The sequence below is a fragment of the Castor canadensis genome, chromosome 3, assembly GCF_047511655.1.
Source record: "Castor canadensis chromosome 3, mCasCan1.hap1v2, whole genome shotgun sequence".
In the NCBI taxonomy this organism is placed as follows: Eukaryota; Metazoa; Chordata; class Mammalia; order Rodentia; family Castoridae; genus Castor; species Castor canadensis.
In genome coordinates, this window is record NC_133388.1 from 50,863,434 (window position 1) to 50,879,291 (window position 15,858).

At 34.9% G+C, this 15,858-nt stretch overlaps 1 protein-coding gene across 2 annotated transcripts in view; it reads left to right on the forward strand.

Annotated features, from left to right (window-relative positions):
• The window catches only part of Styx (serine/threonine/tyrosine interacting protein), a 34,399-nt gene extending 19,035 nt beyond the window's left edge, over nucleotides 1-15,364 (forward strand). Inside the window, exons 10-11 of one of the 2 annotated variants that reach the window (XM_020160059.2) lie at nucleotides 9,165-9,258; nucleotides 11,978-15,364. In XM_020160059.2, the coding sequence (XP_020015648.1) occupies nucleotides 9,165-9,258; nucleotides 11,978-12,051 (168 nt within the window). In that variant the 3' untranslated portion in view covers nucleotides 12,052-15,364. The other variant, XM_074067954.1, reaches the window with a different exon arrangement.
• The last annotated feature ends 494 nt before the right edge of the window (nucleotides 15,365-15,858 follow it).

The following is a 15,858-nucleotide window of genomic DNA, read 5'->3' on the forward strand; positions in this document are numbered from 1 at the left end:
AATCTAAGATGGAAAAATTGATGGCTTCTCTTTCTCTATTACTTTTTTTTTTTTTTTCTTTTGTGGCTCTGGGGATTGAACTCAGAGCCTCATGCTTACTGGGTAAGCCATACACTGTCCTTTTGCTTTCAGTTTGTTTTTCAGATAAGACCTTATACTTTTGCCCAGGCCTGCTTCAGTCCATGATCTCTCTGTCTTTACCTCCTGAGTAACTGGAATTACAAGTGTGCATCACCTGGCCTTTTTTCGCTAGTTTGTCCATACACAGAACATGAGAGTGTTTTCATTCTAAATACAGGTTGTATATCTCTAGTTTAGAAATCAGAAATCGCTAGCATTGGAATAACCAAAGCTTCTGGAGTGCTGATATTCAGAATTAGGAATGCTCAACCAATAAAAGCCTTTGCAAATATTCTGAAATCAAAAAATCTTTGAAATCTAAAGTATTTCTGGTTCCAAGCATTTTGGATAAAGGATATTAAGTCTATGTACTGACTATATCAGCCTTTTGTATCCTATACATTTCATTTTTTCCATGTTGATGCCTGGAAGATGCACAAACTATAAATTTCTTTGTGTTTTGCCTTATATAAAAATGTTCATTGTTTTTAAGCAAAATTTTATATTTGAAAGAATAATATATGCTCATGGTTAAGAAATTTAAATTCAACCAGGTTCTTTCTCACACCTGTAATCCTAGCTACTTAGGAGGCTGAGATCAGGAGGATCCAGGTTTGAGGCCTGCCTGGGCAGATAGTCCTTGAGTCTCCATCTCCAAAATAACCAGAGTAAAAGGGACTGGAGGTGGTGGCTCAAGTGTAGAGCACCTGCTTTGCAAGAGTAAAGCCCTGAATTCAAATGCCAGTCCCACCAAAAAAAAACAAAAAACAAAAACAAAAGAGACAGAGAGAAAATTTTAAGTAATGCCTAAGAGTATAATGTAAAGTACATCTCCTTTTTTGGTGGAGGGGGGCAGCATAGGGGTTTGAACTCAGGGCCTCACATTTTCTAGGCAAGCATTCTACCATATGAGCCATGCTGCCAGTTAATTGTATAACTTGATGATGGTGGTGCCATAAGACTTGACTATAATGGAGCTGAAAGATTCTTACTGCCAATGACTTATAGCCATCAAAACATTGTAGTGCAACCCATTTACTCTTGTTTGTGGTGATGCTGGTATGAACCTACTCTTTTGCCATAGTTTACTGTAAAATGTATGCACATGTCTGTCAAATAGTTTAAGATTTGGCATCTCTTATTTGCATAGTTTTCAGTTATCTTTGATTTAATCTTGTTTTGTTCATCATGACCTTGAAGATTAGGCTATACTGCACACACGCACACAAACCATATGGCTTGGGTGTATAGTAGGCTATACCATCTAAGCTGTGTAAGTAAACTGTGATAGTGATACAATGAAATCACCTAACCATACAGTTCTCAGAACATATTTTTGTCATTAAGCAGAGCATGACCATATATATATATATATATATATATATATATCACAGTTTTATATGACCAGCTCATTATTCATGAACCTTTTAGATTGTTTCTATCTAATCTAGCCTTTTATGATTATAAACTATATCAGAAAGATATCCTGATAGGTATAACTTTGTTCATGTATGAATATTCTGTAAGGTAATTGATTGAAATGGAATTACTGGGGTAGAACACATTTGAAATTTAATAGCTATTGCTAAATTACCTCTAAAAAGAATGAAATGAAATATAAAATTACACCCATTAGGAAACAAGGAATGCCTGTTTCTGCCTACCGTAGTCAATACCAGTAGCCACAAATGTTTTATCAAATGTTTTGATCATTGTCATCAAGTGGTAAAACATTTTAGTTTGCTTTCCTTTGAATGAGTTTAGACTACTTTTCCCATGCTTAGATTATTATTATTTACTTTTGTGTCAGGTTGTTGGTTTTTACCTCATTGGTTTTGTAGGAGCTCTTTGTATATTAGGGAAACTTTGCATATTAAGGAAGCTCACTAATTTGAAATGTCTGTTTTAGCTTACAATCACTTTCTCAGGTATTTTGTCATAATCAGCTTATAAAGACAAAGGGCTTATTGTGGCTCACAGTTTTAAAGATTCTAGTCTGTGATAAATTGGTCCCATTTTGGGGGGCCTGTGGTGTGGCCTCCTGGTAACATATTGGTGGGATGAAACTATTTGCATCACAATCCAGGAAGCAAAGAGAAAGAGGAAAGAGCTGGGTACCTAAAATTCACTTGAGGGGAAAGAAATTAAGCCCAATTCCTTCCTAGTGGGAAGTAAAACCTCCCACTAGTCCCCTCTCAAAGGTTCTACCTCCTCCCATTAGCGCCACCTCAAAGATTCAAGTCTTTAATACATAGGCCTTCTGAAGACAACCAATAACAATGCTGTTTTTATTATTTACCAAATTCTTTTATCTGCTCATCTGCACTTCGTTCTGTTTCTGAACTTTGTATTCTTTTTTTTTTTTTTTGGCAATACTAGGCTTGAATTCAGGGCTTACTAGACTTGCTAGGCAGGCACTCAATCACTTGAGCCACTCTACCAGCCACTCTTTCATTGATCTGTTTATTGCTATATTTGTATAAATAGGTTTTTGGGGACAGGGTCGCATTGTGTTACCAAACTCCTGAACGCAAGCAATTCTTCTGCTTCAGCCTCCTGAGTAGATAGGACAACAAACACTGCTGCCATGCCCAGTTTAAACAGTTTTAAGTATTATGATTTTATAGAAATAACTTATAGCTCAAGATCCCTTTACCAATGTTCTTTCTAGAATTTTCTGGTGAGTTCTTATTTGGTGTGAATTACTGGAAGGAGTCTAGGTGCATTTTAAACAATGCCATCTCTTTATTCATAGTTGAAAAAGAATTGACACCTTCAGCTAGGCACACACCTATAAATCCCAGTATTCTGGAGGATGAGGCAGGAGAATTATGAATTTGAGGCCAGCGTGGGCTACATAGCAAGATCCTATCTCCAAATACCAAAGGACGATAACTTTGCCACTTTCCTAATTTAATTTTTACTGTGTTATCAGAACAGTGATAAGAAATAGTGATAGTGTTTATAACCATTCTTGACTTTCATGTTAATACTTTTACTATTGCACTGTGTGTGTGTGTGTGTGTGTGTGTGTGTTTCTATCCCTCTGTTAAAGAGCTTTTATCAAGAATAGATGCTGGGGGTTTTTTAAGCTTTTTTTTTTTCCTAGTGTTTATGGAATAAGTATGTAGTTTTACTCCTTTGCACCATTAGTATGGTGAATTGCATTATTATGTCTTTGTACTGAATTTTGAAATAGCGAATCTTTCTTTTGGTTACGGTAGACCATTTTGTTTTGTTTTTGCAGTCCTAGGGTTTGAACTCAGGACCTACACCTTGAGTCGCTCCACCAGCCCTTTTTTATGATGGCTTTTTTTGAGATAGGGTCTCACAAACTATTTGCCCGGGTTGGCTTCAAACCATGATCCTTCTGATGTCTGCCTCCTTAGTAGCTAGGATTATAGGTGTGAGTCACCAGCGCCCAGCTAAACTATTTTCTTAATATGTTGCTGAATTCTGTTTGCTAATACTATTTTCAGGATTTTTGAATCAGTTAAATAAATGATATTAGCTTGTTTTTTATGATTAAAGTTAGAGTTATGTACTTCTTGATGCATTAGTATATGAACCTGTGAAATCATTGACCTTGAAGTTTCATTTAAGTCAGACATTATTTCATTTGTTCATGTATTTTGAGATTGGACCAGTTCTTTGACAACTTTACCATTTGTTTGAATGGTTTGATTTTTCTTAGGTCACTTTGGATGGTTTTATCCTATATAATCATGCATTTATTAATAAAGCTACATAAAGTTAAGAAAAATATCTTCTGATTATATGGTTATTTTTCCATTCTTGTTTCTGATTTTGTGTGCTTTCTCTTGTTTATCCGTGTAATCGTGCTGTCCTCTACTTTCTGCTTATCTTGTTTTCCTTGGGTTTTATTGTTTCTGCTGCTGTTCTTTGTGAAAGCTAGTTTCTTTTCATTCTTTCAAGAATTCAAGACTATGAATTACCTGCTTTGCCTTCTGTTAGTCATGTCCACAACTTCCGTCATGGAGTACATTTATTTGTGATAGTTTGATATTCTGTGGCTTTAGTTTTGATTTTTTTTTTAACATGCTTAAGAGGTTTTTTTAAGCTACATAAGTGATGGGGTTTTTCACTTATATTTTTGTTCATACTTAGTTTTATTACATTATGATCAGAGAATTATGCCTAATATTTTTACTTGAACTTTTATCTTTGTGCTTTAATACATACTTATTTTTATGAATACTTCATGGACGCTTGAAAAGAAGATGTATTTTCTTTTCAGGGGCTAGAGTTTGATATATTTGTCTACTTGATCTGTCTTGGGCTGAGCGAGGTGAATTAAAATCTATTACTATATTATATTTGTTTCACTTTTATTTCCTCTAGTTTTTTTGTTGTACTGCTTTGCTTTGTTGCTATATTATTTGATAGATAAAAAATTCAAGTTTGGTACTTACTCTAGATGTTTATTTTCCTTTTATTTATTTTCCCTTGAAATTAACTGTACATGAAAAAACTATACATTTTTGTTTGCTTGCATTTGCCTTTGTGAGTTTTCTCATTCCTTTTCTTTCTAACTCTGTGTTAGATGCATTTCTGAATGTTCTATGGTTGCATTTTGCTATTTGACCTAGTGTCAGCATCTTCTAATAGATGCCTTTATCCCATTTTCATTTACTAAAAATGACAGATACACTTTTATCTTTCATTTTATTTTGCATTATGTGTGGCTTCTGTTTCAGATGCATCCTTTTTTTAACTTCTTGCTATAGTTTGAGGGTTATTGCTTGTTTATCTTGCATGTTTATTTTTTGTAGTGCTGGGGAGTAAATCTAGGGCCTCACACATGATAGACAAACATCCTAGCACTGAATTACATCTCCAGCTAGGTACAGATTTAAGTAGTATTGACCAACGTAGAATCATCTTATATTGCCTCCTATATTTCTCATAATTGTACCTTTGCTATGTTTTATATTTATAGTTACAGGTTAGAATATTTGCATTCTATTCTGAACCATATTCTCCAGTTGTTCGTACCTAATTTTGTCCAGCTCCCTAGAGGTTTTTTTTTTGAGCACTGTTTCTAAGAATAATTCATGGGAACTACAGTACAAGACTGTGCATAGTAGAAAATATAAGGTTTTTAATACTTTTTCCCTCATGTACATCTAACATACTCTCTAGAAAGGTGTTCTAGAGAACACTGAAGACCGATTAATTTTTGAAGTTTTCTCTTTAAAGTACTTGATTTATAATAGAATGATGTTTATCAAGATATATCTTGGGATAGGGGATATAGCTTAGTGGCAGAGTACATTCTTATCATGTGTCAGGCCCTGAGTTCAACCCCAGACTGTTATTAATTTTTTTATATCAATTTTTAAATCATTGTGTGCTCTTTTCACTTGCAGATTTTAGCTTTTCTTCCTTTTGGGGGAGTTTTCTATTATGTGTTTGGCTTTTTTGTTGTTGGTGTTGGTATTCTATTTCACTTTCTAGTTCCTTCTCTCCTCAGGGATGGAGTTTATATTTGTTTTTTGTATCATATCTTCCATTTTCTCTTTAATTATTTCCAACTTCATTCTTTGTTTCTTTAAGCTTGTCTTCTGTGTCTCATGTTTTATTTGCTTGTTTATTTGTCTCTTCTAAGATAAGGTCTTGCTGTGCTGCCCAGGGGGACCTCAAAACTCCTAGACTCCAGCAGTCCTGCTTCAGTCTCCCAAGTAGCTGAAACTACAGACATACACCAGCACACCCAGCTGTATTTGAAATACTAACTTGGCGCTATTCTAGGTACTGGCAATAAAGCAGAGAACAAAGTAGACAGAAGTTCCTGCCTTTGTGAAACTTACAGCAGGGAAATAAGATAACAAACAATACAGTAGGCAATGAATACATGAAAAAATAAGACTGTAAGGAGGATGGGATAAGAATTAACTTTAAAGGGCAGTCACAACTGAAGAAATCCTGTACATACTGGGGGGAGGCAATCTAGGTGAAGGAAATAAAGTAAGTGCAAGTGCCTCAAGTTGGGAGCATTTGTAGTGTTTTCAAGGAACAAAGCAAGCAAATGGGATAGAAACGGATGAGATCTTAAGAGGTAAGGGGGCACATTTATAGGCCTTTATATGCTATTGTAAGGCTATTGTAAAGCTTTTGACTTTTAAGTAAAGGGATGACATCTGGTTACTGTGTTTAGTGTAGACTATCGAGAAAATTGAGGGTAAGGATAGAAGCAAGTAAAACGAGGCTTTTCCTATAATATAGGCAAGGGATTATGGGCTTGAACCAAAGTGGTAGCAGGAGATGAGGTTCTAGGTTGTTTTGAAGGTATAGCTGACAAGACTTGATACTGGATTGAGTACAGGTTCTGTAAGGGAGGACATAAAGATGGAGCTAAGTCTTTTACCTGAACAGCTGCAAGATGAATTGCCTGTGATACATGAGGAGGTGATTTGATAAGGGTAAAATCAAGAGGGTTTTTTTGTTTTTGTTGTTGTTTTTTGTGGTGCTGGGAATCAAACTGATGACCTTGCATGTGCTGGGCCAAGTGACCTACTGCATGGCTGTACCTCCAGTCCCCAAGAGTGGCTTTGATCAGTTTAGCTTGAGAGGGCTATAAAGAAATGGCAGTTACATACAAGTAGAATTAAAGAGACAGAATCCTATACATATATTGCCAGTTTGTAGATGTTATTAAAACTCTGATACTGGGTGAGATCACTAGGGGAGTAATAGTGAATAGACTATCTCAAAGGCAGAAACCTAATGCACTCAGAAATGTGGAGGCTAGGGAGATGGATTAGCAGAAGGGATTGGTAAGGGACAGCCAGTGAAGTAGGGAGAAAATTAGGATGGTCTGATTTCTATATGTCAGGTGAAGACAGTGTTTGAAGAAGGAGGGAGTGATCTACTGTCAAAGATCATGAAGTCATTGGTGTCCTTGAAAAAATTATTATGGAGCAGGGAAGATAAGCATAATTGCAGATTGTTCAAGGAAAAATAGAGAGGAATTTGAATAGCAAGAATAGATAATTCTAGGAACTTAGCCTTAAGGGAAAAACACATTAAATAGTATCTGGTGGGAGAACTAGAGTTAAGAGGGGGGTTATGTTTATTTTCTCAAATAGGAGGAAATATATAGCATTATCTGTGTGCCAAGCAGAACAATCTGGCAAAATTGATAATTTTGCCAGAATCTCATGGTATGGTCTGTTTTCCTTATTTTTTTTTTCCTGTCTTCCATTTCTTTATTGAGTTCAAATGTCTCTTCTTTTGTCCTATTTCTTCCATGAGTCCTTTTATCCCTTCTTTGAACTAATTTCAGATACACTATTGTCTTAGGTTGGGTTGACATAACAAAATACCCTCGGCTGGGTGCCTTTAAAAAACACATTTATTTCTCAAAGTTGTGAAGGCTGGGAAGTCCAGAATCAATGTGTGGCTACTGTTCCTTAGATGATTCTCATGTATAGCCAGGCCTTAGGATTAATGGGTTAGCCTTTACTTTTAGTTGACAAGATTAGCAGATGCTTGGTTACATGCAACTCAAGTTTCTCCTCCACCTTTCTATACTATACCTTGCCTCTCACAAAAATGGCATGTGTCGGTGTTCACTTTTTCCTTGATATTCCCTGCCTCCTGCAGCCCACTCACACTTCCTGACTGTCATACCACTCATGGGCTGGACTCTTAAGTCTGCCACCATTTTTAGAAGACCACCACCTGACCTACTCTGCCTCAGATAGCTGTGGAGGCAGGCCTCTTCTGTGCCATTTTTTACAAAAACTATTCTTTTGGAGATAGGGTCTTCTTATGTAGCCCAGGCTATACAGGAACTTGAGATCCTCCTGCCTCACTTTCCTGAGTGCTGGGATTACAAGTGTGCTCCACCAATCTTGGCAAAAAAAAAATGTTGTGAAATATATTACACATATAGACAATACATGAAATATAAACAAACACCCATGTAACCATTACCCAGGTCAAGAATTTGAATATTTGTCAGGACCTCAAAAGCACTTTTGGTTTTTTGTTTGTTTTTTTGGGGTGTGAATCAGGACTTCATGCTTGCTAGGAGGCAGATGCTCTACCACTTGAGCCATACCTCCATCCCTTCTTGTTCTGGTTATTTTTGAAATAAGATCTCACTTTTTGCCCAGACTGGCCTGGACTATGATCCACCTATTTTATGCTTCCCACTATCACTGGGATGATAGATTGCACCACCACACCCAGTTTGTTTTTTTCCCCATTGAGATGGGGTCTCACAAACTTCTTGTGGGGGGAGGGTTGGGCTGGCCTTGAATTGTAATCCTCCCAATCTCAGTCTCCCAAGTAGCTTGAATTAACAGTGTGAGCCATTAGTACCTGGCTCCAGAAGTACCCCTTATGCGCCTTACCAAGCACAACTCTCTCTTCTTCTTTTGTGAAGATAACCACTATTCTGACCTATTTGGTAATCCATTCCTTACATTTCTTTTCAGGGTTATTGATACTCCCTCGTTTTATCAATTAATGTTCTTGTTTTCAGAAATGAAAAAGGAATGGAAATGCCCTTACTCTTCCACCTTTAAATGGAATCAGGGGCTTACTGTTTTGTAAGGAATTACAAAAACAAATATATACTTGAATGGATTAAATGACTTATTCTGATTTTTAAAAATATTTTACAACAGTATAACATTTATTTTTACTGACTTACTCATTTTATTATCATAAACATTTAATAAGATTGCCAGTTTAAGTTTTGGTTGTTTTGTTGTCATTGTTGCTTTTAACAGATGAAGGAATTGGAGATTGCTACAACTAATGCCCAGTGGCAGAAGATACATAGTGACTGGCAGTTTAGTGTGAGACACACTAGTGTGAACTGAAGTGATTTGGTTTATAGTTATCAGTAGTTGGCACTTATGAAAGGAACTTTAAATCTCTATTTCTGTTACAACAATGTGGTGCCAGCCTTTTCATTATAAACCAAGAATATCAGTAATACACAAATCAATCATTCTTTTTGGTATCAAAGAATACAAATGTGTATCTAGGTTAATTAAAATATTTTCTAGGAATATGAAGCCATCTACTTAGCAAAATTAACAATACAGATGATGTCACCGCTCCAAATAGAAAGGTCCTTATCTGTTCATTCTGGTACCACAGGTAAGAGTTTTTTCTCTTTTGAAAAAGTTTGGGAGGAAGGTAATGGTTAAAAAAAAAATGGGAAAGCATCTATTATTTGTATACATTATACTGAACACTAAACTGTTCAGAAAACTTTTGGTAAACTATTGAGTTAAAATAATTTCAGAAGGATTAAATTTTGAGGAGCAGGCGGTGGGACTGAAGTTTGAACTCAGGGCTTTCCACTTGCTGGGCTCTACAGTTGAAGCCACACCTCAAGTCCATTTTATTCTGATTATTTTGGAGTTGGGGTTCTTGTGAACTGTTTGGCCACTCTGACCTAACCACTATCTTCCTGAGCTCAGCCTCCCAAGTAGCTAGGATTATAAGGTTATGAGCCACCAGTGCCCAGCCAAAAGGATTAATTTTTTGTGAATAAGTATGTATTATAGTGAGCTTCTGTGTGTATACCACTATACACAGACAATTAGAATATAGTGGTTCGAAGATCAGATATCTACTTGGTTTAGTTCTAGGTTTCTTAAGTAGTACAATTTTGTTGTAAAGATTCAATAAGAGGAGTCTGGATAAACTTGGTTGATCTTCTTCGAAATAAAAGATGGTAAACGGGCGCCGGTAGCTCACACCTATAATCCTAGCTACTCAGGAGGCAGAGATCAGGAGGATCATGGTTCAAAGCCAGCTTGGGCAAACAGTTTGCGAGGCCCTATCTTGAAAAACCCTTCACAAAAATAGGGCTGGTAGAGTGGCTCAATGTGAAGGCCCTGAGTTCAAGCCCCAGTAAAGCAAAAAAAAAAAAAATAAATAAAAGATGGTTAATAAAAGCTAATTTCAAGTTCAAGAGGGTGACAAGTGTGAACTACCTCAGTTTTTCTTTTGCTGCCAGTATTTTGATCTCTTCTCCATTTCTGTTTTAGAAACTCCCCAAAACCCCCTCATTTCCTAAGATAATAGTTCAAAGAAGCTTTCAAAATCTTTTATCTTCCTTTTCCAAGGTCTTGCCTAGCCTTATTTGGATTTGGTTTTTTGTGGTACCAGAGTTTGAACTTAGCTTCACACTTGCTAGGCAGACACCATACCACTTGAGCCATTCCACCAGCTCAAAACCCTCTTTTATCTTTTTTCTGTCTACTAGAGCACTGGTGGCATTACTTTATTTACTTAGTTTTTCTGCACTATAGTTAATTTCAATCTTCTTTGAACCAACAGCCTTATTAAGTAGTAAGAACAGGTTACAAACCTGATTTTTGTCCACAGGTTCTGATCTCTCTGCTATACTGTCTACAGTGCTAAGGCCATACATTCATTCTTAGGCTCAACTTGCTAATTATCGTTTACTCTTTTCTTAACTTTGCTATCTCTATCTAACCACTTTGTAAATCCTATAGGGTATGTTTCCTCAGTGTTTTTTTGTTTTGTCTTGTTTTAATGATACCCTTAATCCCAGTGTAGTTCAGGTCCACATTGACCTTTTATCCAAACTTGTTTCATTCTATACATTGTAGCCAGACTTATTTTTATGAAGTTATTTGTAATGATATTTTTGCTTTGCCAAAGCCTTCGCTGACTTCATTCCTACAGAAGGAATATGTGGATTACCACTGGTAGCAAGACCCTTCTGATTTTTCAGTTTGTGTCTCAGTGACCTACTTTATATCTGCATTCCGTAAAACTGAACTACTGATGGTTTTCCTCTGTGTCTGTTTTTCCCACCTAAAGTGCATCATACTCAGTCTCCCTATTCTTGAAAATGTAGTTCAGATGTCATGTCCTCAGGAGACCGTGATGATTCGTGCACTTTTCCTCTAACCCATCATTTGGAGTTGCCATAGAAGTGTTGTACTTCAGCTGAAGCTCAAATCACAGAATCTGTGTTTAGCTTTAAGGCTAGGATATTTTCATCCCCCCTTATTCCACTGTACCACATTTTTATTCGTATTTTATTAATCTGGTAATGAAACATCAGAATCACATCAGAATCTGCCCTCTGAATTAACAGTATTATTAAGAGCCCTTAGGCACAGGTCTGAGGCTATATCATTAGGCAAAAGTCACGGCAGACTCTGCCAGTTTAACTATTCCCTAAAGTTTTCCTCCATTGAGACTCAGATTTCCTGAGTGTAACTATGGCCTATAAATAGGCTTGATTCTGCTAACAGACTGTGGTGTAAAGAATAGATAAAAATCTCTGGTCTTTATCTGCTATGCGCTCCCAACCCTAGACTTGTTGATAATAAAACCATAGCTTCAGTAGGAAAATATTTTCAGCTGCTCCTCTTCATAACAGTATCTGTGAAAGTAAATAAAATAACATGATTATTTTGTCTAATATGGCTAATTTACACATTTATAGGTATGATTAATTTCTTAAATTTTGTGTCTTAAGCCACATGTTTACGTTGCCTAATAAGCAAAAAGTTGGTTGGTAACCAAGCTTTTTGTACCATTTGCTTTTCAAAGGTTTTATTTTCACACTACTTTAAAAATTAATGTTTATTAAATGCAATACTTAAGACATTATTTAATTCTAAGAAGGGAACATACTGTCTTGAAGACAAAAAAGTTACTTGGGCAATCTACAACAAAATAATTTACCAGAGTTTTCTATAAATTCAATCATGAATATTATTGTGCATACGTACTATCACTTTATGAAAACAGATTCTTACTGGCCATAATATTCTGAGATGAATTTATATAAGTTGTCATTTTATGTTATGCTCACAATAACTTTTAGGCAGTTTGAAGAGAACACATGAAGAAGAAGATGATTTTGGAAGCATGCAAGTGGCAGCTGCGCAGAACGGCTGACTTGAGAAGCGTTATAGATGGTGTGAATTGTATCTGGAAAAGAGAAAACACCAGAGCTGATAATGTAAAATGGTAAAAATGCAAGTAGTTTATTTTCAATTATATGTTGCTTCAGACATGTTTCTCTGCAACTTGTTGAGCAACATTTCAAGATGTTGGACTCCTGTAATAGATGGCACTTGCTGATGGTTTTAGGTTTTTTGTTTTGTTTTGTTTTTTTTAAAACACCTTACAGTTTTATTATAAAACAGAGAATTTTGGACTTGTAAAGGTATTATTGCAATAATGCACTTTTCATACTTGAAATTTATTCGTATGATACAAAGTTATTACTTTAAACAAAATGCAAGTTAGGGGGATTTGCTTATAAATTTTGGGTAATTTATAACAAAGAATTTCCTAAAGTTTGCTAAAAATTCATTGTGTTCTATATATTACATTTTAAAAATAATTTTACAGTTCAGTTTTATGATGGAGCCTCTTACAGAAACATTAACAAAAGTAGGTATCTGCCATTTTTTGGGTGTAATTCAGTAACTTAATTAGCATTTTATTTTTTAAACTTCCTGATCCCTTATTAATAATCTACAGATCATGACATTAGCCAACTATCCTCACTTTATTAATTTAATACAATTAATACTTCCTTTCCAATTACATTCCTAATGTGTTCTTTCTGTATTGGGGAAAAAAGGTTTAATGATCAAAGATAGATGTTTTGCTTTATAGTACCAGATGCTCAAAAGCAAGGATAGTGTTTGATTTTTCAAATGACTTTTTTTTTTTTAAAGCAAATGTTGTATTTGTTCTTTTCAGAGTTTGCCTAGCTTAGCCCTTTTTACCTTTGTCCAAAATGGTTCTAAATAGAATAAGCCAGTGTAGCACTATTTTTTTTTCTAAATGAAACACAAAAAAAGTGCCTTGCATTATTAAAAAGAACCTAAATCCTCATGACCTCTAAATTAGTATGTAGAACAGTAAAAAGTTCTTAACATTTTTCTGTAATTTCTTTTGTTTCTAAAAATTAAATTAGTTTAAACTGAAAGTGTAAGATTTGAAGAAGCATTACTAAATTATTTGGAATATGAAACATTTACTTCTTTATATTGTCCTAATGATTCTGTGAGGTTGTTCCAGCTCAAATAAGACAATAAGCTTTTCTTTAAAGTTGCATTTATTGGGGAAAGTGATTTGTGGGTGGCTTTGGAACATTTTAAATTAGCATTATAATTAGTTTTTTACATTGAGTTAATCCAAATTTCCCCCAAATTTGCATTAGCAAAGTCACTTTATGGATCTTTAGTTCTCTGTGTTTTTATTTATATGTATAAAAGTTGTTCTAAGAAAAACATTTTTGCTATTTTAAGTATGATGTAAGGGAATAGAGTTGTATTTTTAACTTTTTATAGTTGATGAGTTTAGGGTAGCACAAACAAAACTACTTTGTATCTCACTTTTCTCAGTCCTCTCTAGAGGTGCTTTACTGATGGAAATGACATCCATACGTTCTCTTTGTACCAAGAGGCACTATGCAAGATAACTGACTCCACCAAGTTGCTTGCTTTGCTTTCCTCCTTATGGTTGGGATAATACAGAGAAAGCTCTTTTATCCAGCATAGTGGGAGAGTGAAAATTAATTAGAATTACTCTGTTAAGGGTTAATTCTTACTGGCCCTGTGGTATCCCTCCTCTGATTTCCCTTGTATCTTAACCACCCTTAAAACAATGTATTGTTAATCCCATTGTGGATAGAACAGTATTCTATTGTGTGATTAGGTCATTTGGTGTAGTGGTCTAGTAGAGTCCAGATTGATTTGTGTTCAAAACTTATAGTTGGTAAAGAACCAGATACCACAGCTTTCCTGTATGTACATCAATATTGGATGGTCAGCAAAGATTTCTTGCAACCAAATCACAATCTGTGATGCTTCATTCAGCAGAAACTCTGCTTAAAATAATCATAAAAGTAAATTTGGCTCTTAAAAATGAGATATTTGAGGTTTTGTAAAAGTTAACATCATAAAAATATGTATCTAGTAGCCTGGCCAAAAATACAGATTTGGCTATTGATAATTTTTAGCTCCTAATTTTTCACTTTTTCTAAACACTTATCATTTTTATGTTCTCACTTAAAGTGCCTGCCGAGCACTGTATACACAAGACAGTTCCTGAAATACTAGGGACTGCCATCATCTTGAGTATAATATTAATAGGGACAAAACATGAGATTTATTATTCCTTCATATGTTAACATTGCAAGTTTCATTTTTCTTCAATCTGTTTAATCCTTACTGTTCAACTAGTTCTTATGGTAACTCTTCCTGTTCTTTATTCTACTTGGTCCCATTTCTGTGGTTCTTTTATTTCCAGTTATATTTTGTGATATCGCCAACTAGGAAAAACTTCATCAATCATGATTTATTTTTGAGAGGATTTGCATAATGTGTGAGTGACCCACAATTTTAACATTAAATAGGTAATGTGGGCATAGTATTTACAGTAAAATTGTATCAAAGCATAGGGAAACTCTTTACTTTGGAACTTCAGTATTGAAAATACTCAAGCTGGAATGGCAGTGTTCTCATCCTCCAATTTCAGTTAATTGACTCTTGTTAAGTTCTTATCTATTAGATGTTTAAACAATATTTTTTATCTACTCTGTGGTGGAAATGTTAAAAAGCGTGATAGCTTTTGCTACTAACTTTCAACCACTTAACATTTTGAGCAGAATATTCATTTGGGGGAGATTTTGTGCTTAATATGAGTTTAGAAGTAATGTCAGAAATGTTAAGCATGTCCTTTGTTAAAAAAAAAAGAATTATATATATATATATATATAAGGTTCCTAATTGTCTTATTTCCATGGTAATTCAAGTGAATTAGAAATATTTAACTGCAATCTTGAGTTATAAAATTGAGATGTATTTATCAGGATCTCATAATCCTATTAACAAACATAGCTTCACTTCAATATTTATGTAACCTTTGTCCATGCAACAATGCTCCAATAAGGAAATGGTAAGAAATAGCTGAGACTTAGTAGAAAGTGTTTTTTTTTTTTAAATTGATTTAGAAAAATAAGTTTCTAGGGTCTGAGTGCTGGATTTTCTTTGTCTTTCCCATCCATGGCAGCTAAAAAAAAAAAAAAATCACTCACTCAAAATATTCAGGTTTACATGTTAAGCTCTCTCTCTCTCTCTCTCTCTGAGGGAGCTGCCATACCTCACAGTTCAAAGTGTATTCTATAAATCAGTAACATACTGACATGTAATTGCAATTTACTATGCAGCATAAAATGATTCAAGAAAAATAACGTATAGTGTCTATTTACCTCTGTATACATAATTGCTTACGTTACTCTGCTTTTAACATTTGTACTTGGATAAAATGCTTATGTATGTAAAGGAATGTCACAGTGTAAGATGCTGATGCTGCTAGCCTAGGCACAAAGTATTAAAATATTTTGTGAAGATTGTGGTTGTATTAAAACTCTTGTGCCATTATACCTCAAAAAGATTGAAAAGCTCATTCATAACTGCTTATGCCTCAAAACTTAAACAAAAAGTTTGTCTGGTTTACTCCCACAGATTCAAAAGGGTAAATGAACTTTCAGTATTGAGAACCACAAAAGAGTATCTTCCAAAAATAAGAGATTACTTTTTCTTCAGTTTTAAATATTATGTAGAACTCTGGTTTCTTATAGAGGAGATTCAAGAGAAGATCTTAAGAACACAACCATAAAGGCATTATTAAGATGCCAACTGTATAGACAATTTTACCTGAAATAGTTCAGTGGCGAGTATGATA